This window comes from Scyliorhinus canicula, chromosome 15 (assembly GCF_902713615.1).
Source record: "Scyliorhinus canicula chromosome 15, sScyCan1.1, whole genome shotgun sequence".
Lineage (NCBI taxonomy): Eukaryota > Metazoa > Chordata > Chondrichthyes > Carcharhiniformes > Scyliorhinidae > Scyliorhinus > Scyliorhinus canicula.
In genome coordinates this window covers 138777807-138805357 of record NC_052160.1, presented here as the reverse complement: position 1 = coordinate 138805357, position 27551 = coordinate 138777807, and the positions used below count along the sequence as shown (strand labels likewise).

General features: G+C 44.5%; 1 protein-coding gene across 3 annotated transcripts in view; it reads left to right on the top strand.

The window, feature by feature from the left end:
• Positions 1 to 610: 610 nt before the first annotated feature.
• The window catches only part of nucks1a (nuclear casein kinase and cyclin-dependent kinase substrate 1a), a 43078-nt gene continuing 16137 nt past the window's right edge, over positions 611 to 27551 (top strand). The window contains exons 1-5 of one of the 3 annotated variants that reach the window (XM_038819437.1): positions 611 to 1018; positions 2563 to 2606; positions 14634 to 14739; positions 15266 to 15348; positions 16797 to 16940. In XM_038819437.1, coding sequence (XP_038675365.1) covers positions 1002 to 1018; positions 2563 to 2606; positions 14634 to 14739; positions 15266 to 15348; positions 16797 to 16940 — 394 coding nt within the window. In that variant the 5' untranslated portion in view covers positions 611 to 1001. Of the gene's footprint in view, positions 1019 to 2562; positions 2630 to 14633; positions 14740 to 15265; positions 15349 to 16796; positions 16941 to 27551 lie in introns of all 3 variants that reach the window. The other 2 variants (XM_038819436.1, XM_038819438.1) reach the window with 2 other exon arrangements.

The window sequence follows — 27551 nt, the reverse complement described above, 5'->3', positions numbered from 1 at the left end:
GGGGGGGGGGTGTAATTCCGGGGCCGGAAAACCGACTCGCTAACGGCGGGAGGGTTTTGCCGCCAAAAATCAATAAAGATGAAGGAGGCCGCTCTGGGAGGAGCTGCTATGGAGGGAGGAAGGGGGGCAAGTAGACTGCCGCGGGCCGGAACCCGGTCTCTGTCGGCAGCCGGGACTCGGGCGGGAACCAGCCTTTCACCGGGGCACCTGGCGAATCTGCCGTCGGGAAACCGCAATTTTCCGTTTGGAAAATCCGAGAACATTGACTTTTTAAGCTATCAAAAAATATACAGACATATATGGATAGAATCGTCGTAGAACCTGAGGGAAACCTCGCCGGGATCGGCGTCCTTTTCGTTCAGGTGTTCCCGGGGTTGTGTGCCGAATCGGCAGATGCGGAATGTGGGCTAGCTCCGGGTTGGGGAGGTGGGCGGACGCGCCTCGACGGCGCGCGCGCGCAAGGCGTTCTGCTCCCCACCCCCCTCCACCAGCGGCCCCGCCCCTCCGACCCTGACGGACAGGCGAAGCGGCCAACCGGGGGGCGGGTTGTTTTTCAAACGGGCCAATGGGCAGCGGGGAGGGCGGGACCGGGGCCTAGGCTGGTGAGGCGGCCCTGGAAGTATTTCCCTCTTCTTCCCCCCCCCCTCATCTCCCGAGTTGTGCATTGACTGAGGGAATTCAAGTCACCTCCAGTCCAGCTTCTTTAAAAGACATGTAATTTATATATAATATATATATATTAAAAAAACGGGTTGGGAAGGGCGGCTTGGCGCCAAAGGCGGAATTTATTTCCCCTTCCAGTGGTCTTTTATTATTTTATTGGAAAATACACGTTTAAAAAGAGCGTGTGTGAGGGGGGGGCGGGGAGGGGGGGAGACGGTGAAGCCTGAGGCCTGCGGATTTTTATTATAAATTTTATTTAAAGGAGGAGGGGGGGTGTGGGGGAAACACCATTACTTGGTTTTATTCTTGGAAAGCCCTCTCGCGTTCCCGCCGAAGAGATGTCGAGACCTGTCAGGTTCGTATGTGCAGCATTTAAACCGATTATTATTGGGTGCAAAACAAAAATCTTTATTTTATTCATTTTTTTAAATGTTCAACCTGGGGTTGAGGGTCTCTCTCTTTCTCCCCCCCCCCCCCCCCCCCCCCATTTAATCTACACTCCCCCTTTTAATGGCGGGGAATAGTCCCCACAAAATGTCTGTGTCTTTCCCCTTTGCTCCAAATTATTATTATTTTTCTTTTAAACAGCCTTCATTTTCACCCGTGGATTATACTCATTAAGTCCCCCTCTCTTTCCCCCCCCCACCAATTCTTTATTGTGCAATTTGTGCTCTGGGTTGACCACAACTGCTTAAAATGTAATGAGATCCAATACTGTATACCTTTTTATCGTTTAGCTTCATTTAACATATTCCAATGTTTCATTCCTCTTTTTTTAAATCCCAACCTGGGTTTTATATATATATATATATATATATGTGTGTGTATGTAGTGTAAGATGCATTCGCCTGGGGGGGGGGGGGTGGAATTGTGTGATGGTCTTTGCCTTGGGTAACGTTTGTGGAGGGTGGGGGGATTTTTTGTTTCTTCTTAGCTCTCGTTTTATTCCCTCTTAAGGTTTATCAGGCAAAGTCAGCAGCATCTGGGTCTCCATTTTGAATTGTGCCCTGCGAAAAAAAAAGACATGTGGTTTCTGGGAAGTTGGAAGGAACAAATGGGCTCTCCTGCTGTGTGTAGATACTGCTGTTCTGAATTCCTGGAGAAGTACATAAGGAGACTCGAGTCTTTTTGAGTCCAGTGGTCTCACTTCCTTGTGCACCCCAAGGTGCCATCCTGGCAGATATTCGTTTTTAATTTGAAATAAATTAACTTTGTACCTGTCCCTTTAAGCGCGAGTTCTGTGGCTGACTGGAAATAAGTGCAAGGGTGTGTTTCTGTTGAGAGGATGCACAGCTATAATTCCAGGTGCATTCAGCTTCAAAGTGGTTTAGAATGGAAATTAATTCCCCCCCCCCCCCCCCCCCTCATAATGAGCTACCAGTATAATCCGAAATCTGACAGTATCATTAAAAAAAATTCAGATTTAAAGAAAAACCCAGAAAATGTGGGAAATACGTTTTGGCAGCATCTGTGGATTCTTCGGATTAATTCTTCTGATTGATAATTGGAATTTTAAAATTTGTAGTGTCCACAGTATTTTACCTTTGAGGTCCCATTTTTAGAAGTTGCATGTGAATAGAGAGGTCGATGAAAGGATTTTAAAGTTACACTGACAGTAGTTTATGTACTCTTGTTCTCCCCGATATTAATTCCTGCCTCCCTGCTTTTCCATTCAAACAGGATATATAAGGGCACCAGACTGGTAGTTTTTGTTTTTTATTGAAGTGGTAGGAGTTTGGGCAAATAATCTTAAAATTTCTCCACAATTTGGTACTGGTTGAACTTTCAGTAACTACTGCAACTTGTATTTAGATAACGTCCTTCAATGTAGTAAAAGCGTTGCATGGTGATTCACAGCATTATAAAGCCAAATTAACTATTTTCTATTATTTTTCTCAGGAATAGGAAGGTCATTGACTACTCACAGTTTGAAGACTCTGATGGTATGTACTATGCATGACATCAGGTAATTTTTAAGTAGCTTGTCTTGTGAATTTAAGAAAAAAATCTTTTCTTGAGGCTGCTTATTCATATTGTATGTTTTTATGGACCCATGGGCACCATCTATCAAAAACAACTTGCATTTATTGAATGTGGTTTTTAAAAAAAACAAGCTTCAAGAGTGTTAGCAATCAAATTTTGACACCGAGCCACATGATATTAGGACAAGTGACCAGAAGCTTGGTCAGAGAGGTAGATTCAAACAATGTATTCATGGACGAGAGAGCACGAAAAATGGAGAGACTTGGTAGGCAATTGCAGAGCTTTGGGCCTGAGTTTCTGAAGGTGCGGTTGCCAATGATGGAGCGAATAAGCAGGGATGTAGGGCAGCACGGTGGCGCAGTGGTTAGCACTCCAGCTTCAAAGTGCCGAGGTCCCAGATTCAATCCCAGCTCTACGTCACTGTCCGTGTAGAGTTTGTACACTTTCTCCATACCTGCGTGGGTTTTGCCCCCCAACCCAAAAATGTGCAGGGTAGGTGAATTGGCCACGCTAAATTGCCCCTTAATTGGAAAAAATGAATTGCGCATTCTAAATTTATATTTAAAAAAAGAATAAACAGGGATGTAAATGAGGTCTGAATTAGAGCACAGAATTCTTGGAGGAAGATGGGGGAAGGATGAGCCTATGGAGGGCTTCTAAAGCAAGGATGAACATTTTATGATTGAGCCATTTCCAGGAAGCCAACGTAAGTCGTCGGGTAATGGTAAGTCAAGGGTAATGGATGAACAGAACTGGTTGAGGGCGCTAATTGGTATTGTATACCTCTGTGATGTTCTGTATGGGCAGCAGAGTTTTGGGTGAGAAGTTTATGGAGGATGTAAGATGGGAAGCAGGGCAGAATAGCACTGGTATAGTCTAGAGGTTACAAAGGCATGGATGTGGTTTGCAGTAGATGAGTGGAGGCAGGTGCTGAGACAGGCGATGCTATGAAGAAGGAAGTAGGTGGCCTTGGAAGTGGATACTTATCTCACGGTAAAGATGACATCAAGGTTGCAAGGTTCAGCCTCAAAAGGTGGCCAGGGCTAGAGTTTGCACATTCTCCCTGTGTCTGCGTGGGTCTCGCCCCCACAACCCAAAAAGATGTGCAAGGATGGTGAATTGGCCATGCTACATTTCTCCTTAGTTGGGAAAAAAAAAGAATTGGGTACTCTAAATTTATTTTTTAAGACGTGGCCAGGGTTAGAATTGGTGGGAATGGGATGGGGTTTATGGTGAGGACAAAAGACTGGCTTTGGTTTTCCTGATATTTGGTTGGGACCAAATTTCTGCTCATCCAGTGCCTGAAGTCCGACACAATATGTAATGCAAGTGTTGACAAGGGTGGTCATGTGGTAGAAGTAGATGTTGGCAGCATATGGCCAAGTGCAGACTTGATGGGCCAAATGGCCTCCTCCTGCACTGTAAATTCTATGTGTGGAACCTGATCCGTTTTGATACTGTCGAGAGGCAGCATGCGGGATATAAATGGGATTGGGCCTAGGATAGATTCTGGGAGCACTCCGGGTGCAACGGTAAGGAGTGAAAAGGTGATTCCCTGGCTACAACTGGAGGGATAAGAATGGAATTGGGGAGATTCAGTAAGGGTGGTTGTGGATTTTGGAACCAACAACAGGTTCAAAGACTTGTAAGTTTAAAGAGGTTGAAGAGGGGGTGGTAACTTGCAATGACGAGCTGAGTACTTTATGAGGAGAGTGGTGATGCAGGCAGATTTTGATAAGTGGGGGATCTGAAAGGAAAGTTGCGCTGTTGGCATTTTAGTGTGAATAAGGCTTAGTGGACGAAGTAAGCTTGATGGGAAGTCTCACAGTTGAGCACAGAAACTTTAGGTCCGCTTAGGTGCTCTTCAAGGCAGGATTCTTGGGTTATTCAAATTCTTCGTGGGACCTGGTTTTTGCTGACTTGGCCAACACTTATTAGCCACCTCTAATTGCTCTGGAGAAGGTGGTGATGAGCTGCCTTCTTGAACTATAATAATAATCTTTATTATTCAAGTAGGCTTACGTTAACACCGCAATGAAGTTACTGTGAAAATCCCTGAGTCGCCACATTCCGGTGCCTATTCGGGTACAGAGGGAGAATTCAGAATGTCCAACTCACTTAACTATTGCAGTCCATGCAGCGTAGGTACGCCCACAATGCTGTTAAGGGAATTCCAGGATTTTGACCCAATATCAACAAAGTGACAATATGGTTCCAAATCATGATCGTGTGTGGCTTGGAGGTGTTGATGTTCCCACGCACATGCTGCCCTTGCCCTTTTTTTTATTATATAAATTTAGAGTACCCAATTCATTTTTTCCAATTAAAGGGCAATTTAGTGTGGCCAATCCACCTAACCTGCACATCTTTTGGGTTGTGGGGGTGAAACCCACGCAAACGCGGGGAGATTCTGCAAACTCCACATGGACAGTGATCCAGAGCCGGGATCGAACCTGGGACCTCAGCGCCATGAGGCAGCAGTGCTAACCCACTGTGCCACCGTGCTGCCTGCCCTTGCCCTTCTAGGTGATGTAGGTCACAGGTTTCAAAGATGCTGTTGAGGGAGCCCTGCTGAGTTGCCACTGTGCCAGTTTTGGAGGGGGTGAATGTTTAAGGTAGATGGAGTGCTAGTCAAGTGTTGTACTTTTTCCTGGATAGTGTTGAGCTTCTTGTGTTGTTGAGACTACTATTTAGGCAAGTGGACAGTATTCCATTACACTTCTGACTTGCGCCTTGCAGATGGTGGACAGATGTTGGGGAGGAGTTGGTCACCACACAATTCCCAGTCTCTGACTTGTTCCTGTAGCCATAATAATTTAGGTGGTTGATCGGTACAGTTCAGTTCAGAGTCAATGGTGATCCCCAGGATGTTGATGGGGGAGAGATTCAGCAATGGTAATGCCATTGACTGTCTTTTTTTTCTATCTCGCTTCCTCTCCCCAACCAATGGCAGACAACGTGGTGCTCTTGGTACCCTTCCTTCTACTGCAATCAACCGTAAATAATGGGACTAGAACCTTAGCGTGTCTGATTTGTACGGCGTAATCACAATGGGCAGTAAATGTAAACATGGCCCCCGTTGGAGTTTTTAGGTTTATATTTGAAAGAAAAAGCTCTAACTGAGATTGTCTATTGGAAATTGTGTTAAACAAAACACAAAAGGCAAACAGGGATAGGTTGATTTTGAATCTGCCGATCCCTGGGGTTTTTATTCAGCAATTATGTGCCCACAATCTTTGATGTGGCAAGACATTTATCTGTTCATATTTGTCAACCGCTCACTTGTGACATTGTGAAGAACAGACTAAAATTCGGCAGCATTCAATTCCCATGAACTAATTGTAAATTTGTATAATGCTTCTCTGGATATCTCAAAATACTTGACAAAACCTCTAATGCATAACAAGGTCCCACAAAGAGCGAAGTGTGCTTGTTTTTAGTGTTCTTTCTTGAGGAATAGATGCTGGTCAGATACCTAAAATAATTCCCCAGCTCTTTTAAGAGTGGCATGGGCTTTTATTTACTTACTGCCCGAACAGGTAGCTTACCATTTCCACTGAAAAATACCATTTGTGGCAATGCAGCTCTCCCTCATTGCTGCATTGAAGTGTCAGGCTAGGTTATATGCTCGGGTCACTGGGCTTTATTCCACAAAAATAGTGGTGAGACTGCGACCATGGATCTGAGTAACTACATACTGATCAAAAAAAATTAAGAGCACTACATTGGCTGGTGGTAATCGTATGACTTATTTTTTGAGCCTCCTGTTAATGAATAGCAATCATGATCTTGCCAAATGTGTGTTTCTAAAGCAATCTCTGCATTATACAAGCAGACTAAATAGAATGAAAATGAATGGCAAAACCTGGTTTCAAAATGGTACTGGCAAAATAGGATTGGCAGAACCTAATAGTCATGAGTTCAAACAATTTAATGCTAGCTGAGCTGAGGTTGTTTATTTATGGAATCATGGAATCCTAGAGTTTACAGTGCAGAAGGAGGCTATTCGGCCCATCGGGTCTGCACTGGTCCTTGGAAAGAGCACTCTACCCCTCCACCAGTAACCCCACCTAACCTTTTTGGAAACTAAGGGGCAATTTAGCATGGCCAATCCACCTAACCTCCACATCTTTGGACCGTAGAAGGAAACCGGAGCACCCGGAGGAAACCCATGCAGACACGGGGAGGAAGTGCAAACTCCACACAGACAGTAACCCGAGGCAGCAGTGCTAACCACCGTTCCACCCATATGTCAAATGAATTGCCATATTGATCCATATTGCTGTCTTGGGTTGGGTTATAACTTTGGTTTTAAAACATGCATGTTTATTTTGATCTGCTTTTATTACTACAGCTTGAGTGGTGTGCACCTGTCTAAATTTCTTGTAAGTTTCATGTGATTATATTGAGTGTTGAATAGAAGACAGTGGTACATGGGTATTGGATGGGTTTGACATCTAAATCATTTCTATTGTCTTATATTATGTGAATTTCTAATTTGAGCTGCACCAGTGGTTTACGACAGTAGTATATTACTACCCAGATTTTGCCATCCGGTGAATAAACGGCATTCATTACGCTTGCTGCCGCCCTCTGACTTGTCGTTGGGCTTTTGAGTCGTGACTTAAAATTACTGACGATTCCTTTCCAGAGCAGCAATTTTCTACAGGGGATCCGTGGATTATTTAAACAGGGCAAGTAACAGCATGTCCCTTCAGCCAATCAAATTGAAGAGTCTTCACCGATCCCGACAGAGTCAAAGCCAGGAGAATATTTATTTCACTAAGGCCATGTACAGAAAACAAAATGTAACGGAAAGAAAGGTGGAATTGGTGGAGATAGATTAGCGATATGTATTTTTTAAAAATGTACTTTTTTTTAAAAAAACATCTCCTGCGATAGTTAAATTCTGGCAAAATGAGACTGCACACTTGTAAAGTTTAAATTTTCAGTGTTGGAGATTGTTTGGCAGTAATTGCATTGTTTAAAAGATAATTTGCACAAAGTACCAGCCCTAACTTTTCTGATGTAGGTAGTGGGTATGCCCAAAAGCCTTGCACCTTAATACGAACATCCAACATGGGAGTAGAAGTAGGCCATTCTGTCCCTCGAGCTTGCTCTGCTTGATTTGTTTCTGTTCCCACTTCTACACCCCGTAATCTTCGATTCCCTTGCCGTACAAGAATCTATCTACGTCCGCCTTAAAAATATTCAATGACCCTGCCTTCCAAGGCAGAATTCCAAAATCTGAGCACCCTCTGAGAGAAACAATTCTCATTATTGTCTGCCCTAAAAGAGTGACCGCTAATTTTAAAACAGTGCCCCCTCGTTCTGGACACGCCCACACATTTCTACACCTTCCTTATCGAGACCATTCAGAACCTTGGATACTTCAATCAAGTCACTCCTCACTCTTCTGAACTCCAATGTAAACAAGCCCAGTATGTCCAACCTTTCCTCGTAAGACAACCCAGTGTCTCCAATGCATTTGTAGCCTTCATTAAGGAGACCAAAGCTATACAGTGTTCGAGATATGGTCTCACCATGCCCTGTATAACTGAAGCATACTTTTCTGTTCAATTCCTCTTATAATAGAGGATAACATACCATTAGCCGCCTTAATTGTTGTATCAACATAATAACCTTTTGTGACCTTTGCAGTAGAGCATCTAGATCCCTCTGCTCCTCTGAATTCTGCAGTCCTCTATTTAAGTAATACTCTGCTATATGAAAATGAAATAAAAATTGCTTATTGTCACGGGTAGGCTTCAATGAAGTTACTGTGAAAAGCCCCTAGTCGCCATGTTCCGGCGCCTGTCCTGGGAGGCTGGTACGGGAATCGAACTGTGCTGCTGGCCTGCTTGGTCTGCTTTAAAAGCCAGCGATTTAGCCCAGTGAGCTAAACCAGCCCCTGTATACTTCTGACAAAGTGCACAACTGCATATTTTCCCACGTTATCCTTCGTCTGCTAGATTTTTCTCCACTCAACCCAACTGCAGTCCATCTGCAACCCACTCACTTCCTCTTTACAATATACTTAACTACCCATCTTTGTGTCATTGAAAATGTAAATACCATGCCTTCACTCTCCACATCTAAGTTATTGATATAAATTGCAAAAAGTTGAGCCCCCCTCATAGACTCCTGTGTGAACTTCACTTGTTACATACTGTCATTCAGAAAATGGCCCATTTATGCATTTATACTCCATGCGAGCAAATCTTCAAATCGCTACAGTGCAGGAGGAGGCCATTTGGCCCATCGCCACCAACCCTCCTAATGGAGCACTACAAACCCACTACCCCTATCCCAATAACTCCTTAACCTAACTTTGGGTTAGGCCTTTGGATACTAAGGTGCAATTTAGCATGGTCAATCCACATCTTTGGATTGTGGGAGGAAACCGGAGCACCAAGAGGAAGCCCACACAGACAAAGGGAGAATGTGTAAACTCCACACAGAATGGAGTTCAAGACTCACTCAAGGCTGGAATTGAATCTGGGCCCCTGGCACTGTGAAGCAGCAGTGCTAACCACTGTGCTGCCCCTCTTCGATCATGGTAATATGTTACTCCCTAAACCATGGGCATTTATTTTCTGCAATAACCTTCGATGTGACACCTTATCAGATGCCTTCTGGAAATTAAGTGGCCCATGACCACTATCACCGATTGTTGTACAAACTCACCTGGTTCACTAATGTCCTTTGGGGAAGGAAATTTGCCATCCTTATCCAGTCTGACCGCCATGTGCCGTCAGACCCACAGCAATGTGGTTGGATCTTAAGTGCCCTCTGAAATAGCTTGACACGATACCGAGTTCAAGGGCTATAAGGGGTAGGTAACAAATGCTGACTTGCCAGAGATACTCGCATCTCCTGAAATAATTTGTTTTTAAAATTTAGAATACCCAATTCATTTTTTCCAATGAAGGGGCAATTTAGCGTGGCCAATCCACCTACCCTGCACATCTTTTGGGTTGTGGGGGTGAAACCCACACAAACACGGGGAGAATGTGCAAACTTCACACGGACAGTAACCCAGAGCCAGGATCGGACCTCGGTGCCGTGAGGCAGCAGGGCTAACCCACTGCGCCACCGTGCTGCCCTTTGAAATTATATTTTAAGAATGTTTTTTATTTTATAAATTTAGAGTACCCAATTCATTTCCCCCCCCAAATTAGGGGCAATTTAGCGTGGCCAATCCACCTACTCTGAACATCTTTGGGTTGTGGGGCGAAACCCACGCAAACACGGGGAGAAGGTACAAACTCCACACGGACAGTGACCCAGAGCCTGGATCGAACCTGGGACCTCGCGTCATGAGGCCACAGCGCTAGCCCACTGCGTCACCGTGCTGCCCTAAGAATGTTTTTAACGCCAAATCTCTGAAGCAAAACCAGATAGCAGCTTCCTGAATTTAAGGTTTTAACATATATGTGCAGGCTCCAGCAGTTGTTACAAAAGCACAATATTGCAGATGCTGGAAATTTGAAATCTAGGCAAAATGTTGAAAAAACTCAGCAGGTCAGGCAGCATCTGTGGAGTCAATGTTTCATATCGATGATCCTTCATTGCAACTGCTTCTGATGAAGGGTCATCAGCCTGAAATGTTAACTGCTTCTCTCTCTGAATGTACTGCCAGTATTTTCTGTTAACACTAGAAGTTGTATGGGCAGCATGGTGGCGCAGTAGTTAGCATTGCTGCCTCACGGAGCCGAGGTTCCAGATTCGATCCCAGCTCTGGCTCACTGTCCATGTGGAGTTTGCGCAGTCTTCCCGTGTTTGCGTGGGCTTCGCCCCCTAAGCCCAAAGATGTGCAGGGTAGGTGGACTGGCCACACTAAATTGCCCCTTAATTGGGGGGGGAAATGAATTGGGTACTCTAAAAAAATTTTGAAACACTAGAAGTTGCTGTTTGATTTACCCCATAATAACGGTGACTGCATTCTCCTCACCATTATTTATATTACAAAATTTGCGTGAGTGTGATTACTCATTGGCTAACAGAGGCCAAGTAGTTCTCTGCTTGATTTCCTGCTTTTTCTTTTGCCGTGTTAGCTGATCTCTACTTGATTTGTGCTGATGGGGCAACAGTTCCCTGCCAGTCTATGGGTGGGGAGGGTGAAATTGACCAGAATCCATGGTTCTGATTGCTATCCTGACCTTGTTGGTATTGTGTATATGTGGATTGTGTAAGAACGGGAGCATGTATGGTTTTGGTATCGTATTGTATGGTTTTGGTATCATATTGTGATTGAATAGTCTCCCACCTGACTCTTGCATCAAGTAACAGTCACTTGGTGAGGTTATAAGGGGACTTTCTGCCATGGAACCATACCTGATCAAGAATCGGTGCTATCAAGGGAAGAATGTTTTTTGAAAATTGACCGGGGGTTGGACAATGTACAGATTAGAGCCCCGTTCTATTAAATGGCAAAGTGGCCGCAAAGATTGAACGGTCCTTGGAGTTCTATTTATTGTGATTTAATGTACTCCCATGTATGCTTCTACTAATCCAGTGATATGTTTGATTCAACCTATCATTGCTGACTCTGATTGCAGCCTGGTCCCAACTGCTGCCTCTTCCCACTTGTTTCTTTCCTGCATCAAATGATTTTATCTTCATATCTGACCCCCTCTTATTCATACATTAAGCAACCTCAGCCGGTCTGGCAGTATCTGTGGAGAGAGAACGGAGCTAATGTTTCGAGTCTAGGTGACCATCCACTCTAGGTTAACTTCCTTCTCTCCACAGACACTGTCAGACCAGCTGGGATTGTCCAGCATTTCCAGTGTTTGCTTCAGATTCCAGCATCCGCAGTAATTTGGTTTTATCCCCTCTTATTCACAGTCCTTGGGCTGGATTCTCCGTTTCAGGGACTAAACTGTGGTCTTTTACGCCAGAACAACTGGCGTCAAAAGGCCACAGATTCACCATCCTGCAGGGGGCTAGCAGGCAGCTGTCGTGCAGCTCATAGCTCTAGCTGCCGATACGGGCCCAGCACTTCCGGGTCAGAAGCTGCGCGTGCGCATGGTGCTCCATGGTGGACTAACACTGCGGGCCTGGAACCCTGAAATAGTGATCCCGATAGGCTGCTCGCCCGACCTGGACTTCCCGCACAATAAAGGCCCAGTCCCGTATGCCCCGCCCCGACCATGGCGGCCACAGACTGAATCCGCAGCTGCGTCGCGAGTTCCGTGATCGGCTGGGACCATATTAGAAATATGACGTCGGGAATTCGGCCGGCCGGGAGTGGAAAATAGTGGGGCGGGCCTCAAACAATGGCCGCAGGTGGGGGGGCTCGCGGCGTACTCCCAGGGTACGGCACTTTTCGAAGCGTACTCCCCGGGTGCGCCGGTCTCGATTCTGTGCTTGAAACTAGATTCTCCGTCCCGGCGCCGGACGTGATTTCGCTGTCGGGGTGTGGAGAAACCAGCCCATTTGTTTGCTTTTTTTATCTGAAGTGTTTTATGGAACTCTGTAGCCAGCAGTTTCTGCAAAACTGAGCTGACTTGTAGTAGTTAGCACCTCTACGCTCCGTTAGACACCGTTAAAATTTAAAGACACCAGGATGCTGTTGTTATAGTGAATGACTGAAAAAGAAAACAAGCAATATGACATGCAGTCTCATGATAGCCACTTATTACTGCAGACTGATTAAGTTTGCTTTCTATAATAAATAAAATACTGTGGGTGCTGGAATCTGAACCAAAAACAGAATGCTGGAACAACTCAGCAGGTCTGGCATTATCTATAGGGAGAGAAAATTAATCCGTTTGACTCTTCATCAGACCTAAAGAGAGAGCGAGAAGATGTTGGGATATGTTGGAGTCCAAAGATATGCAGGGTAGGTGGATTGACCTTGTTAAATTAGTGTCCAAAAGGTTAGGTGGGGTTACGGGGATAGGGTGAAGGCATGCACTTGTAGGCTGCGTTTTCTAAGGGTTGGTGCAGACTCGATGGGCTGAATGGCCTCCTGCACTTCTGATTCTATGATATTAAACTGTAGCTGTGAGAGATTGAACAAGATGTAGCAACTTTGAGAACACTTGAGACATGACTGCAGGGTGGTAATTGCATTGAAACAATAAATGGATGGGATATTTACATAAAAAATAGCAGGTGATCGTTTAATATGGGTTGAAAAGGTCACAGTGTAAAGTTGCTGAACTCAAAAATGTTAGTCCTGAGGACTATAATGTGTCGAAACGGAAGATGAGATGTGGTTTCTCCAGCTTGCATGGGCTTCACTGGAGCATCGCAGCAAACCAATGGCGGACATACGAGCAAGGTGCTGAGTTAAAATGGCAAGCAACAGGAAGTTTTGGCTAATGTTTGCAGACTGATCAAACGGTCACCCATTCTGTGCTTAGTCCCCACAATGTAGAGGAGACCACGTTGCGAGCAGCAAATTGACTGGACCAAATTGAAGTCCCAAGTGAAACACTGCTTAACCTGAAAATGAGTGTTTGGGACATTGAATGGGGAAGAGGTAAAGGGGAAGGTGCTGCACCTCTGCTATTGCATGGGAAGGGGTTGGGGAGTTGGGCATGATGGAAGAGTGAACCAGGGTATCATAGAAGGAGTGAGTCCTGTAAAATGTTGACGGGAGTGAAGGGAAGATGTGTTTTGTGGTAGCACTGTGTTCGAGTTGGAGGAAATGGCGGAGCATGGTCCTTTGAATGCGGACACTGGTGGGGTGAAAATTTAAGACTTGGGGGATCGTATCATGGTTCTGGAAATGAGGACAGAGGTACGGGAAATTGGTCGAACCTGGTTGAGTACCCTGTCAACCACTGGGAAGTGGTGGCAGCAGCGGCGGACACCTTTGGTTAAGGGTGGGGGGGGGGGAGGCTGACAGATTAAAAGTGCCATTTTCAACAGTGGCACCAGCGGAACAGATGCAACGGAGAAACTGGGAGAATGGGATGGGATTCATCTGTGAAGCAGGGTATGAGGCGCTGTAGTCTAGGCCGCTGTGGAGTCGGTTGGTTTGTAATGAATGTTGGTCAGCCTATCATCGGGAATGGAGACGGTCAAGGGAGTGAAGGGTACTGTCAGAGATGGGCCATGTGAAGGTGAGAGATGGGTGGAAATTGGAATCAAAATTGATCAAATTTTTTCAGATCCAGATGAGCGCATTAAGCAGCACCAATGCAGTCATTAATGTAGTGGAAAAGAAGTTGTGGGAGCAGGCCTGAGTAGGACTGGAACAAGAGTGTTCCACATAACCCACAGAAAGACGGACGTAACTGGAACCCATGTGGATACGCATAGACGCACCTTTTTTTACAGGGAGTGAGAAAAGTTAACCGAGACATAGTGACAGAACAAGTTCAGCCAGGCTGGAGGAGTGGTGGTGGATGGGGATTTTTCTGGCCTCTTGCTCAAGGAAGAACCCTCAGACCCACCAGGTGGGGGATGGAGGTGTAGAGGGATTGGACATCCATTGTGAAGAGGAGGTGGTTGGGGCCAGGGAACTGAAAATTGTAGATGTGACGTAGGGAATCAGAAGCGCCGCAAATATATCTGGGAAGAGGCTGGAGTTAGGATCAGAAGAAATTAGTCCCGTGAGGCAGTAACAGGCTGATGCAATGGGTCTACAGCGACAGCCCTGTTTGTGGATTTTGGGAAGTAGGTAGAAATAGGTTGTGTGGGGTTGGTCGACTGAGGTTGAAGAGAGGTTGAGACTGGAGAGAAGATCTCCAGAGGTGATGAAAGTTAGCTTTCTGATTACTACATTTCTATGCATATATTGTCTTGCCATATTTTCTTGCTTCTGTGGCATAATTCTAAAATATTTTTGGGTTGCATCTAATTGGATGTGAACCTCAATTTCGGTGAAGGCTTACCTGTCTTTGGGGATTATCTCATGTTTTTGAATAAGGCTTTTCTCCTTTCCCAACCAAAAGTTCATTATTCTATTTGTCTTAGTGGCTATAGGGAATTGGTAAAATAGCAAAATTAACCAGAATCTCTATTTGCAGATGAAGCTTATGGACGAGATTCACCCCCTCCTGCTAAGCGAGCACGAGCATCTCCCCGGGAAGGAAAAAACAAACGAAAGTCTGCAAAAAATGCACGAGATGAAAGGTAACATTTATGAGAACTCCTTCAGTGTCTGTCACTTTGGTTTTATAGGATTATCCTTTCGGTTATGTTTCTGGGGGTTTGCATTATGAGGGCATAAGTAGTTAAGTGTAAAAGACGGACTTTTAATTTATTTTTTGGTGTTGAAAGTGGGTTACCGCTACACCAGGATTGTGGTTTCTTGTGGGGCAGTCGTGCTGTTGGTAAACAATTGTTTCTGCTCTGAGGCATGAGTTTATGTTCACCCCCAGCAAGCCAGATGAAGGAATCAGTATCTTGATTGACATGTTAGCTGGTCACCCTTGACCTTAAAGGCCACAAAAGAGTTGAATGGACAGATGTCATAAACAAGTAATAGATTTTGGCTTTTGAGACTTCAAGGGTTCATTACCAGAACCAAGGATTTGTTTAGTTGACTGAATGCATCATTGTCAAAATTGGGGAAAATCATTGCAGCTATTGACATTTATCAGGGTAATTTGTACATAAATCTCTTTTGTGTTGACATGTGTTCTCATTTATTTGGCAGTGAGGAATCAGACGACAAGCTGTATGAAAAAGACCTGAAGGCTGCCATTGCCCTGTCAAAGAAGGAGGCCTCCCATTCAGCTGGTGGGTTTATATTAAACTGTATGGTACAGGTTAACGGTCAGACCGAAGGAAGCAACCTAATGTAAGTGTAGTACGTCTCATAGCTCTGAATTTCTAGGTTTTGGTTATTCCTGGAGGTGGCATGCCTACATAGGAATTTAATCGGCTGCTGATGAGACTTTGTAGGGTAAAGTCTTTGGCTGATGCGACACTTGCGTATTCGATCAATGGAACAACATTTTCAATTAGAGTAATCTGTCACCCGTAGTTGAGGGTTTACAATAGAAAAACTGAAGGAACTTGAAGCAAAGTAACTAACAGTAATAAAAAGCTGGCAATAGAAAGAAAATGAGGCACCACAGTTTAAAAAAAATTGCTGAACGCAATTTCATGATCTTTACATCATACCAGAACAGAAGTCTAGTGGGTAGTAATATCTAGTTTGTAGAAGATTAGCAATAGGGAAGCATTTTCACTAGAAATCTTGAGAGCATAAACAAGTTTTACCCCAAAATATAGCAAGTTAAGATGAATGCTTTCTTGTGCCTATAGCAAGGTCTGAACTCTCATACCCCTCTCTGTACTTCAAATTTAAACAAAGTAAAGCTTAAAAGCGTTCTGTTGCAATTTGTTTGTTATAAGACCAATGACAAATTGCTGAAATGAATTATAAATGTTCATGTCCAAGATCTCCAAATAGGGCACGTGTAGTTTTCTGTGCTAGTAGTTGCATTTCTCTTTCAGTCTTGATTTTGTCCCCCCGCTTTTACGTAAATACGCATGTGGCTTGGTTTTTCTTTGTGGATAATTGATTGTATATTTGCAAGCTTGCTCTGCTTTTATTTTGTGTGTTTTCATACTATTTCTCAAACCTCCTGGGGGTGGAATTTGTGATCGTGCACACGCTCCTGAGTGATTAACTTGATTATGAAATAGCAAATGGCAGCAGGACATCTTGGAATGAACAAAGGCTAAGTAAACATGTGCAGGGTTTTAATTTCCCTTCCTGCTTGATTCCAAATCGGCAGCTCGGGGTAGAGGCTGCAGCCATGCTGGGTTGGAATGACAGCATCGCTGGGGAATGGTATTTTACCTCCTTGTGTCCAAGAAGAAACAGAATATTGGTTGGCGCATAGATGCAGGCCACTTGCCCAGATTGTCAGTTCTAGTTTGATTAGTTTAGAAATGATTAACTCCTGCCATTGGGAATCATCTGTTGATAGATTGTTTTGTCAATCTTTGCTGTTCCTTCTTCCTCACCTCCCCCTACCACTGGAACAATAAAACATTATAAATGATCCATACTCATTTAGCAACAAAGGCTGAAGCATTGTCCCAGTTTCAGTGCTAGGAATACCTGATTTAGTGTTCTGTGCCTGACTTACATAGGACATCTGCCAATGCAGTTCATGAAATTATCAGCAGTCCAGTTTACTTTTTGTAAGAATTGTTTTGTAATTTGCCTTCAGACGAGGACATGGGGAGTGAGGAGGATTTGGACCATGGTGACAGCGATTATGAGGCTTCAAAGAAAAAGGGCAAAAAAGGAAAAAAGACTAAAGCAGAAAAGAAGGAGAAAAGGACACCCAAAAAACCCAGAAAAACAGCCGAAGGTAAGTTGCATCTTGTGTTTTAAGATGTGGAAATAGGTAGTGCTAAAAAGATTGAAATTGGCGATGGTACCTGAGAACATGAGGAGGGAGCTAAAGCCAAAAAGAGGAAAGGACGTCTCAAAGGGCAGCAGGTGGGTTGTGTTGTGGAATGTCCATCAGTTGTGGTTATTGTGAAGTGCAGACTGGGCTAAGAAAGAGTGCATGGCATTTGGTGAAAGGTGAGGCATTTCCATGATGTTTGGATTTATAGTAATTTATTTTATACCGCAATGGCCTAATATACAAAATGATCAACTTTGTATACAGAGCTAAGTTAGTTAGTTGAAAGCTTGGCTCAGATTTGTTTGTTGTAAAAGCTCTACCCTGACTGTTAACCGTAATCCTGCCCTTACCTGACATGAACATTTTAGTAAGTGTTTACTGTGTAGTTATCAAGAGCAGAACCCTCACTGATTTTAAAAAAATATTCTATACCTAGTCATAGCATACCAGCCAGTCATTAAACTCCATGCAGATTAAGGGATCCGAGCTGGGATCTACATGGTCTGTAAGGCCCAGTGAGGCAGTACATTTAACCCTGAAAATCAAGTTTTAAAACTTTGTGTCAGAACTACATTTTTTTTTTAACTGATTAATTTTGTGTTCTTCCTCTTCACCTTTGCCCAATTACCCATTCCCTTCTGTGTGCAGGAGTCAAAAGCCTGCGCGGATCCACCACAGCAAAGTTTTAACATTCTTTGTATCCATACTCGAACAGTTCTAACAGGAGTCACTGGACAATCATTAGGAGCAGCAAACTTTTGTCAGCTGCCCCTCAGCGCACCCCACATCTGGAACTTTCTGACCTCTGACTCACTAACACTTTAAGATAAATCTAGAGCTATCGGGTGGTGGGGAGCATGGTGGAGAGTTCCACTATGCGTGGTAGCATGAATATAAGGTCATTTATATTAAGCTGTCATAAGGACTATCAAATGGATAGGTGATTTGTTAAAGAACACACATTTTTGTTGTCTGTAATTTGATGCGTTGTCTAATTTTTTTGTTGTTGTTTAATTTCTTGGCTATATACATATAACCGTTGGGGTGGTACTCCAACTGTCTTTCTCAGTGCTGCTTTTAACTGGTAGATGGGGCTGTTTGAGAACCTGGTGGTGACACTTTTTATTGCTTACCCGTGCACACACTTTACGTTCTACATTTGATAATGCACCAGGGGGCAGAGTGCAATCCGTCAAAATGACGGTTCTCCCGAGGTTCTTGTTCCTCTTCCAGTGCTTGCCCATCTTTATCCCTAGGGCCTTTTTTAAAAGAGTGACCAGCAGCATCATGGGATTTGTTTGGGCGCATGGCACCCCAAGGGTGAAGAGGGTCTTCTTGGAGCGGAGTAGGGATGGGGGGGGGCTGGCGTTGCCCAACCTCTCGGGGTATTACTGGGCGGCCAACGTGTCGATGGTGCGTAAGTGGGTGATGGAGGGGGAGGGGGCAGCATGGAAACGGATGGAGAGAGCGTCCTGTGGGGATACAAGCCTGGGGGCCCTGGTAACGGCGCCGTGGCCGCTCCCTCCCACGAGGTATACCACGAGTCCGGTGGTGGCGGCTACCCTCAAGATTTGGGGGCAGTGGAGGCGACATAGGGGAGAAGTGGGGGGCTCGATGGAGGCTCCGTTAAGGGGGAACCATAGGTTCGTCCCGGGGAACATGGATGGGGGATTTCGGGGATGGTATAGAGCGGGCATTAGACAGCTGAAGGACCTGTTTATCGACGGAAGGTTTGCGAGCCTGGGGGAGTTGGAAGAGAAATTTGGGCTCCCGCCGGGAAACATGTTTAGATATCTGCAGGTAAAGGCATTTGCTAGACGGCAGGTGGAGGGATTCCCTGCGCTCCCCGCGAAGGGGGTGAGTGACAGGGTGCTCTCGGGGGTCTGGGTCGGGGAGGGGAAGATATCCGATATCTACAAGCTTATGCAGGAGAAGGAAGAGGCGTCAGTAGAGGAGCTGAAAACGAAGTGGGAGGGGGAACTGGGGGAACAGATCGAAGACGGGACATGGGCTGATGCCCTGGAGAGGGTAAATTCTTCCTCCTCGTGTGCGCGGCTTAGCCTCATCCAATTCAAGGTGCTGCATAGGGCCCACATGACTGGGACGAGGATGAATAGGTTCTTTGGGGGTGAAGATAGGTGTGCCAGGTGCTCGGGGAGTCCAGCGAACCATGCCCATATGTTCTGGGCATGCCCGGCATTGGAGGAGTTCTGGAAGGGGGTGGCGAGGACGGTGTCAAGGGTGGTGGGATCCAGGGTCAAGCCAGGATGGGGACTCGCGATCTTTGGGGTTGGGGTAGAGCCGGGAGTGCAGGAGGCGAAAGAGGCCGGTGTGCTGGCCTTTGCGTCCCTAGTAGCCCGGCGAAGGATTTTGCTACAGTGGAAGGACGCGAGGCCCCCAAGCGCGGAGACCTGGATCAATGACATGGCGGGCTTTATTAAGCTTGAGAAGGTTAAATTCGCCCTGAGAGGATCGGTGCAAGGGTTCTTTAAACGGTGGCAACCTTTCCTCGACTTTCTGGCTCAACGATAGGGTACTGGGACAGTAGCAGCAGCAACCCGGGGGGGGGGGGGGGGGGGGCGTTGATTATGTTAGCTTATTTTATTTAAATTTGATTTATCTAATTTTAATTTATGGTTAAGTTCTCTTGTTTGGGGGGGGGGGTGGGGGAATGTGATACATGTGATGTTACGGTATGGGGGGAATTGTGGGTGTTATGGGGCTGTTAGTTGCATATTACTGCTTTTTGCTATACTTTTTGTTATATTTTCTGCAAAAAATTCCAATAAAAAAATTTAAAAAAAAAAAAAAAAAAAAAAAAAAAAAAAGATAATGCACCAGGGATCCTGTGTACACTCTAGAAATTATGCACACTAGTGTTACTGTGGCTTGCACCACTGCACAGAGCTACCTATTCAAAACTCCTCATAGTCTACAATAATGAAGACGTGCAGGGAACAGTTGGCTGTAATTGGCACAGATCCCAGTTTGTCATTTCAGCTTACTGTTCATCCTTCCCAGAGTTGTATTGAATCGTCAGTCTTGCTTTACATTACTAGTTCACACTATCTTTTGTAACCGTTGAGCGGCGGTATAAACAATTTTCCGAAGGTGGCGATTAGAAACTGACCATAAGGGGTTGCCTTCAGGACAGGTATCCAGGTATAATTGTATTTAAAAATAATATTTTCAAAGAAGTTAGACAAATGACAAAAATCATTCATACTCAACTTTGTGTGTATAATAATTTTTGGCAATGCGGCATTTTTTTCTTCTTTCTGGGTTCCTGGAATTGCTGCTTAAAGGATAACTCCAGTCTCCAAACAACTTCTATTTTAAAGAAGGTAATTATAGTAAGTACTCCTGAATGGTAAGTACTTACCTGTAGATGTGTCCCAGGTATGTATCTTCCAATTATACAGTGTTCTTCTCTCTCCTCCCCATTTTACCCCACTGTCCCTCACATGCCCTCAACTTTATCTCCTTTTTTTTTTTGCTCTCCTGTTCTGCAGGTGGTGACTTGTGCTGGGTACGGTTCCACTGGTACCGATACGTTAGCTGAGAAATCATTTGCTCAGTTACTGAGCATTGCAGGTTGATTAAGGACATGGCTGATTACAGCTTCAGGCTTCACTGCAGTGTCCATGTGTGCACTCTCTTGTAATAGTTACTGGATAGTGATTCAAACAGGAGATTCTCTCTGATTTCATTTTTTCCCCCCCATGACTCCATTAACTTCCAAGTCCATGGGAACCAAAGCTTATTGTTGTGCTACTATTGGTTGAGAATAATTAACTCACCCCAAACAAAGGATCAAATCTGGAATCTTCCAAAAGTTCATTCGCATCCTAGCACTCGGCTCCATTTTACAGGTTATTTTTGGAACTTGTAAGCCGTTATGGTGAAACATTGTTTAAAAACTGCAGAAACACTCCTTTTGGTTGACTGCATGTGAAAATAAACCCAGTGCTAGGAATGAATGAAAATCGTTTATTGTCACAAGAAGGCTTCAAATGAAGTTACTCTGAAAAGCTGCTAGTCGCCACATTCCGGCGCCTGCTCAGGGAGGCTGGTACAGGAATTGAAGTCGCGCTGCTGGCCTGCCTGGGTCTGCTTTAAAAGCCAGCTATTTAGCCCTGTGCTAAACCAGCCCCAGGAAGCAGTGGTGGTTAAGCTTTTCATCCCACATCATGTGAAGGAGCTCTTCGGAATTGAGTTATAGTTGTGTTTGTATTTCCATAGTGTGTTTTCAAAAATTGTATACCTGGGACATCATCAGGGTAGTATTTATTATCCAGTAACTAGATCCTAGCATTAATTCCATTTTTATATCTATATGTACATATGCATAGCTTTTTCTAAAAGTTTCAATTTGAGTATTTCACTTGGCTAGAAATGGGCATTAATCTGTAGGACACGTATGATTTGGGTTGCTGATGGATCAAATTCAGAAGTCTTTGTTAATTTTCTTTTCAATGAGCTGTGTTTTGTTAATTTGATTTGGCTAATGGCTGTTTCAAATGTTAATTATGCCAACTAGCATTGATCAGTAATTAATGGCGACTGGTCTGAGCATACCACTTTGAACATTCCATAGAATTCCTACAGTGCAGAAGGAGGCCATTCGGCCTATGAGTCTGCACCGACCCTCTGACAGAGCACCCTACCATGGCCCACTTCCCCGTAACCCCACCTAATGTACACGTTTTGGACACTTAAGGGGCCACTTAGCATGGGCAATCTGCACTTTGGACTGGTAGGAAACCGGAGCACCCGTAGGAAACCCACTCAGACACGGGGAGAAAATGTAAACTGCACACACAGTCACCCAAGGCTGCAATTGAACCTGGGTCTCTGGCACTGAGGCAGCAGTGTCAACCACTGTGCCAACATTATTGTCATTGGACCTAAGGAAGTTCAATGTGATTCCTGTGGTAATCTTCCAAACTGACTGGTTCAAGTGAACACTAGGACATCTCCACTTGTTGGCGACTATTTTTTTAAACATTCAACATTCACTACAATCAATTTGAATTGGAGAATTTTTAAATATTTACGCAATTTAGGAATAGGCACATAATCAACAGGAAAGTTGTGCAATGCATAAAATATCGAAAATACACTGCTTTCTGATTTTTATCTCGTGTCTGAGCAGTGTTTCAGAAGATTAGCTTGTTCAAACCGTGCAGATCTCTGGCAAGACTTCCAATGTTATGTCTAGATCTCTTCACCAAGGCACAGGCGAGTCATTTAGGTGCTGGTGTTGTGGAGGACATCTGCTCAGACTGATTCTTGGCATCGGGGAATTGTGTTTTGAGGAAAGACCAGGAAAAACCTGAGAATGTTTGATTTTCAAAGGAGCGGACAGAAAGGGACTCGGGGCTTTATATGACAGTGTAAGATGTGGAACAGGTAAACCTGGGATATTGCTTCAAATTAAATTTAACCCCCACTCTTGCTGTTTAATTTAGGGATTTAAAACTAACATCAGGATATTCCTAGTACTCAGTGGGCAACACTGAATGGACTTCTGGGCAGGTGTGGAGGTAAAAACCAGGCATACATTTAAGAAACACTGAGGAGGGAGTACATACTTTTCATTCTGGATATATTGTGAACACTTCTTTAGAAATCGCAGTTTTAACAAAAGTTGTGTTTTCACTTCAGACACTTGTATCTCTTTCCTCCTGTTCCCACTTTCTGCTAATCATCTTTTCACCTCTCCCCTTTTGAAGCATTAACATTTTACCAGGTATTAACTCCGTTTGTTCAAGCCTTTTCTCCGGTCCTCTGCCAACGTCCAGGTGAATACTTCCAACAGGGGTCACTGTTTCGTAATTGGCATGACCCCCATCTTTGCTCCTCATCCCAGATGCTACTTTTCACATTCGATGTGATGAGCTAATTCAGCACAGGCTGGGAATAGGACCTGAGCTTTCTGGTCTGTTGTTCAACTATTTTCCTCCAATTTTATTTCTCTTGCTAAATTAGCATTCTCGCTGGGTTAAATTCTGCTAATGCCACTCCACAAGTGCCAATCACATTCAAGTAATCCTTTATTTGTGCGTCAGTCTTAATGAGTGGTGTCAGGGTGCTGAGTCTTGAGGATATGCTACTGTGCCTGATGCTGTCCTCACTTGCATTGTATTGGTTTCTTCCAGTAAGAATTGACATAGAACATTAAGGAGCAGAGACGTGGCATATTTTGCCTTTCCTAATCCAGGGGATATGCATCTTATTGCCATGCCTTTTGCTGCTGTATAGAAAAAAAAAAATTAGTTGCTGATCTTTGGTTTGTTGTGACTGAGTAGTAGCTGGGTGACCCATTCCTGGGCTCCCATGAATGTGATGTAAAACAGGAGCTAGGAAGTGTACATATGCATCCAGTTATGATCCTGTCGATGTCAATAACTTTTTAAAATGATGAATTTCCCAGTGACTGAAAAGAATGAGGACACTATTTCACATGCTGAGACTTTTACTTTAACTAACAAACTGAAATGAACATAGTTAACCAAACGCATCAAAGTAACAAAATAGTACAGAAAAGTAAGTTATCAAGCGGTCTGCAAAGGGATATAGACAGGTTAAGTAAGTGGACAAGTGAGATGGAGTATAACGTGAGTAAATGTGAAATTCTTCACTTTGGCAGGAAGAATAGAAAAGCAATACTCCATTTAAATGAAGAAAGATTGCAGAACTCTGGAATATATTGGGGGTCCTGGTATATGTATCGCAAAATGTTAGTATGCAGGTACAGCAAATGATCGGAAGGCAAATGGAATGTTGGCCTTTATTGCAAGAAGAATGGAATGGAAAAGTGGGGAGGTTTTGCTGCAGCTGTACAGGGCCTTGGCCTTGGGGCTGACTTAGCTCAGGTGGTTGGACAGCTGGTTTGTGATGTGAAGCAAGGCCAACAGCATGGGTTCAGTCCCTGTACCGGCTGAGGTTATTCATGAAGGCACGCATGCGCAACCTTTTCACTCGCCTGAGGTGTGGTGATCCTCGTGTCGCAGTGGTTAGCACTGCTGCCTCACAGCGCTGAGGACCTGGGTTCGATCCCGGCCCCAAGTCACTCTGCGGAGTTTGCACATTCTCCCCGTGTTTGTGTGGGTCTTACCCCCACAGCCCAAAGATATGCAGGTGAGGTGGATTGGCCACGCTAAATTGCCCCTTAATTGAAGAAAATTGGGTACTCTAAATTTTTTTTAAAACCATTAAAAACAGTTCTCCCCGCTTTTCAAAGTAGCTGCTGTTTCCCCATGCAGCAGTTATTTATTTCTGTCTTTATTATGTGTCTTAAAAAAAACATCCGTCTCTTTTTGTGTTAAGGTGTAAAAACTGTCACTTGATAAATTTTGGTTTGCATTTCTTACCCCATGACTACTAAATCACACAAACCTGTCTCACGCTAGTTAGTATGCTCACCACCTCCCATTCAGAATAATGTTTCCTTCAGTTAGAAGAGACTAGAAGTGACATAACTGTCTTGAAAGATCAGTGTTCGGAACAATCTCAACATGGTTGAAGTCTGAAACTTCCAATATGGAGAATTAAATCTCTGGTATGTCTGAGTGTTGATACTTTTATCACCTCACCAATCTGGAAGTAGTGGTATGAAGTACATAGATATAATGTTGGCGAGGGGCTATTAAGTGCTTGATTTATAGGGCATATTTAAGTTTGGAGCTGTGCACTGTTATTTTTAGGGTTTATATGATTCCTGCTTAACATCTAAGGAGAAAGCAAGATTCCCTTTGTATTTCCTTGGGAAGAAGTAATCACCGATGATTCCATACTTTATGGTAGGATGGAGATTGGAAACGATCAGCTTATAATGAAAGAAAAGGAAACCGGGCAGATATCCTCCAAATGGATGTTTTAATGTAACCCTTCTATTGAAAGTGTTTTGCCTGTCCATCCTGTTTAGCCTTTTGACAACTTTGTTCACAGAACAGTCTTCTTCAGAATAGCTTTTGCTGTATCATGCACCTTATCGTTCAGCCTAGTTTTTGCTACAAATGTTTACATGCTGTTGAACCATTTTGAGTCTGCAGTGATGGTGATATTTACTCAGCACAGAGGGTACCGGGTAGTAACATGTAAATTAATTTTTGGGATCCCATCAATTGAGCAAGAAAAATACAGTTGTCATCTGACCCTTCAGATGCTGCTTATTTGAAAGACCGGTGGCTGAAATGTTTCTAACATGGGTGGGGAGATCAGTCCTCTATCTCTAGAACTAAACTTGCATCTCTCTAGTTTCTCTCTTATCTCCTCATACGCCCATTCTGAACTCATCTTGCCTATGAGATCCACCTCCTGCCCTTCGACCCTAATCCCACTAAACTGCTGATGACATAACTTTCCCTCTTGCTCCCAGGAGAGCTTTTTGTTGAGCAAAGATATTAAGGGATATGGGTCAGTGGCGGGTATGTGGAGTTAGGTCACAGATCAGCCATGATCTCATTAAATGGTGGGACCGGCTGGAGGGGTCTTTGCAAACTGCCACACTCCCTTTCCCATCCAAAGTCCTTGAACATGTTTCCACCTTCCAAATCTATGTCAATTTTCCCTGGAAATTTTGTTTGAAATCCTCCACTGGTTTCTGTCCTTGCCACAGTGCTGAAATGGCTCTTAACGGTGCAAATGGTACCCTGTGCGATTTCAATGAAGGTAAAATACCTCTCCTCGACTTGTCTGCAATGTTAGTCACACCATCTTCCAAAGTTTCTTGCTGTTGTCCAGACTGCTCTTTCTCGCCTAATTATAGCCAAGTGTCATTTGCACGACTTCTCGTACCTCTGGTGTCACATAAGGATCTATCCTCTGGGATCGTCCCATCCAATTATTCCATCAACTGGGATTGTAACAGGGTCTTGGTATTAGTTAGGATATGGGCAGCAAAAGTATGGTGTGGGGGGGGGAAGAATCTGAGAGACCAGAAAGGAGTGTGTTGGACGAGTTGAGTCCAGAGGTAACAAAGGTATGAGTGAGGGTTTCAGATGTGCATTGTTACAGAAGTGAAAATAGGCAGTTAGCAGAATCATGTCCCTGGAAGCTCACCACCTTTTTCATACCTACATGCAGCCCCTTGGCAACATCATCTGAAAGCTGTTAGTTTTCAGATGTGCAATGGCAAAACCCAACTCTAACGCCGCACTGACCTGAGCAGTAACTTTTCAATGAAATGGTAGGAAAACTAAAGCCATTGTTTTTGTCTCCTGCTCCAAACTTTGTTCCTTGGTGATAACTCCGTCCTTCGCCCTGGAAACTGAGATTAAACCAGACCGTTCACAATCGTAGTGCCATATTTAACACCGAGATGAGCTTCCGGGCACATGTTTCTGCTCATTGTCTATTTCCACCTCTAGCCTGACTTCGGTCGTTGGTGAGATTTTGGAATTGAAACCAACCCTCACATAGATGGACACCGTTGTCCAGCATGCATCTAATCATAGATTTTATCCTTCTAGGAACACTCTGCCAGGCACAGAAACATTGAATTAAAGCCACTTATAACCATACCTTATTTCTAATGTTTACCAAATATAAATCCCTTAAAACCACCTTTAATTTTCCTATCAACCTGCTCACCTGTTATCTCTTTGCTGACCTAAATTGACTCTTGGTAAAATGATGCTTGATTTTACAATTCTCATCCTTGTTTTCTGCAGGGTAATCTTTAGCCCTACAATTATCCAAGATCTCATCTAATTTTGACCTCTTGCGCATCCCTGATTTTGATCATTCCAGTGTTGCTGGCCGTGCCTTCAGTTGCTTCGGCCCCACAGTCTGGAATTCCCTCCTTTCATCTCTAACTCTCAGCTTTAAACATACCTCTTTGCCCTAATATCCTCCCATGTGATATTTTTTGCTGTGTTCCTGTGAAGCACCTTAGGATGTATATAACCGTAAGGGGACTCATTTTTCCCATGTTTGTACAGTTCTGCTATGGACAGTGCTAGATGGCTTGTAGCTCAGCCAAACTATACCAAAGATTTGAAGGATAATAATGGGTTTTGGTTTCAGAATGAAATAGCGGGCAGGATTGTCCCTTGCCTGACACCGATTTTGTAATCGTCGATTGGCGGAGAATCTCTTTTGATGGCGAAATTGGGGGCGCCGCCTGTTTGCCACAGGTTTCATATGCTCCGCCCCCTCCGAAACGGCATCATCGCAGCGCATCCCGTTGGGACGGCCTGAGCGTGTCACCCGAAGTCCCTCCCCCCAATAGGCTGAGTTCCCGACGTCGCGGCTCACTTCTGATCTCAGCCGTGCGGGAACCTGGCGTGGCGGCTGCAAACTGTGTCCAGCGCCGCCACAATTAGGCAGCGGCCGGGGGGGGGGGGGGGGGGGGGGGGGGGCCAAGGGGCACTATCTGGCAGCTCGGGTCTGCGCACGGCTGATGCCATGTTTTACAGCGCGACCACTGCAGGTCGTTGCCATGGACCCAGCCATTCTCTGGCTGTTTACTTTGTGGAGGCAGGAAGTTGTACACGGCACGGCTGCTAGCCCATCACCAGTTGCAGGATCGGTGAGGGGGCGTCGCCGATTTTTTTTCCCCAC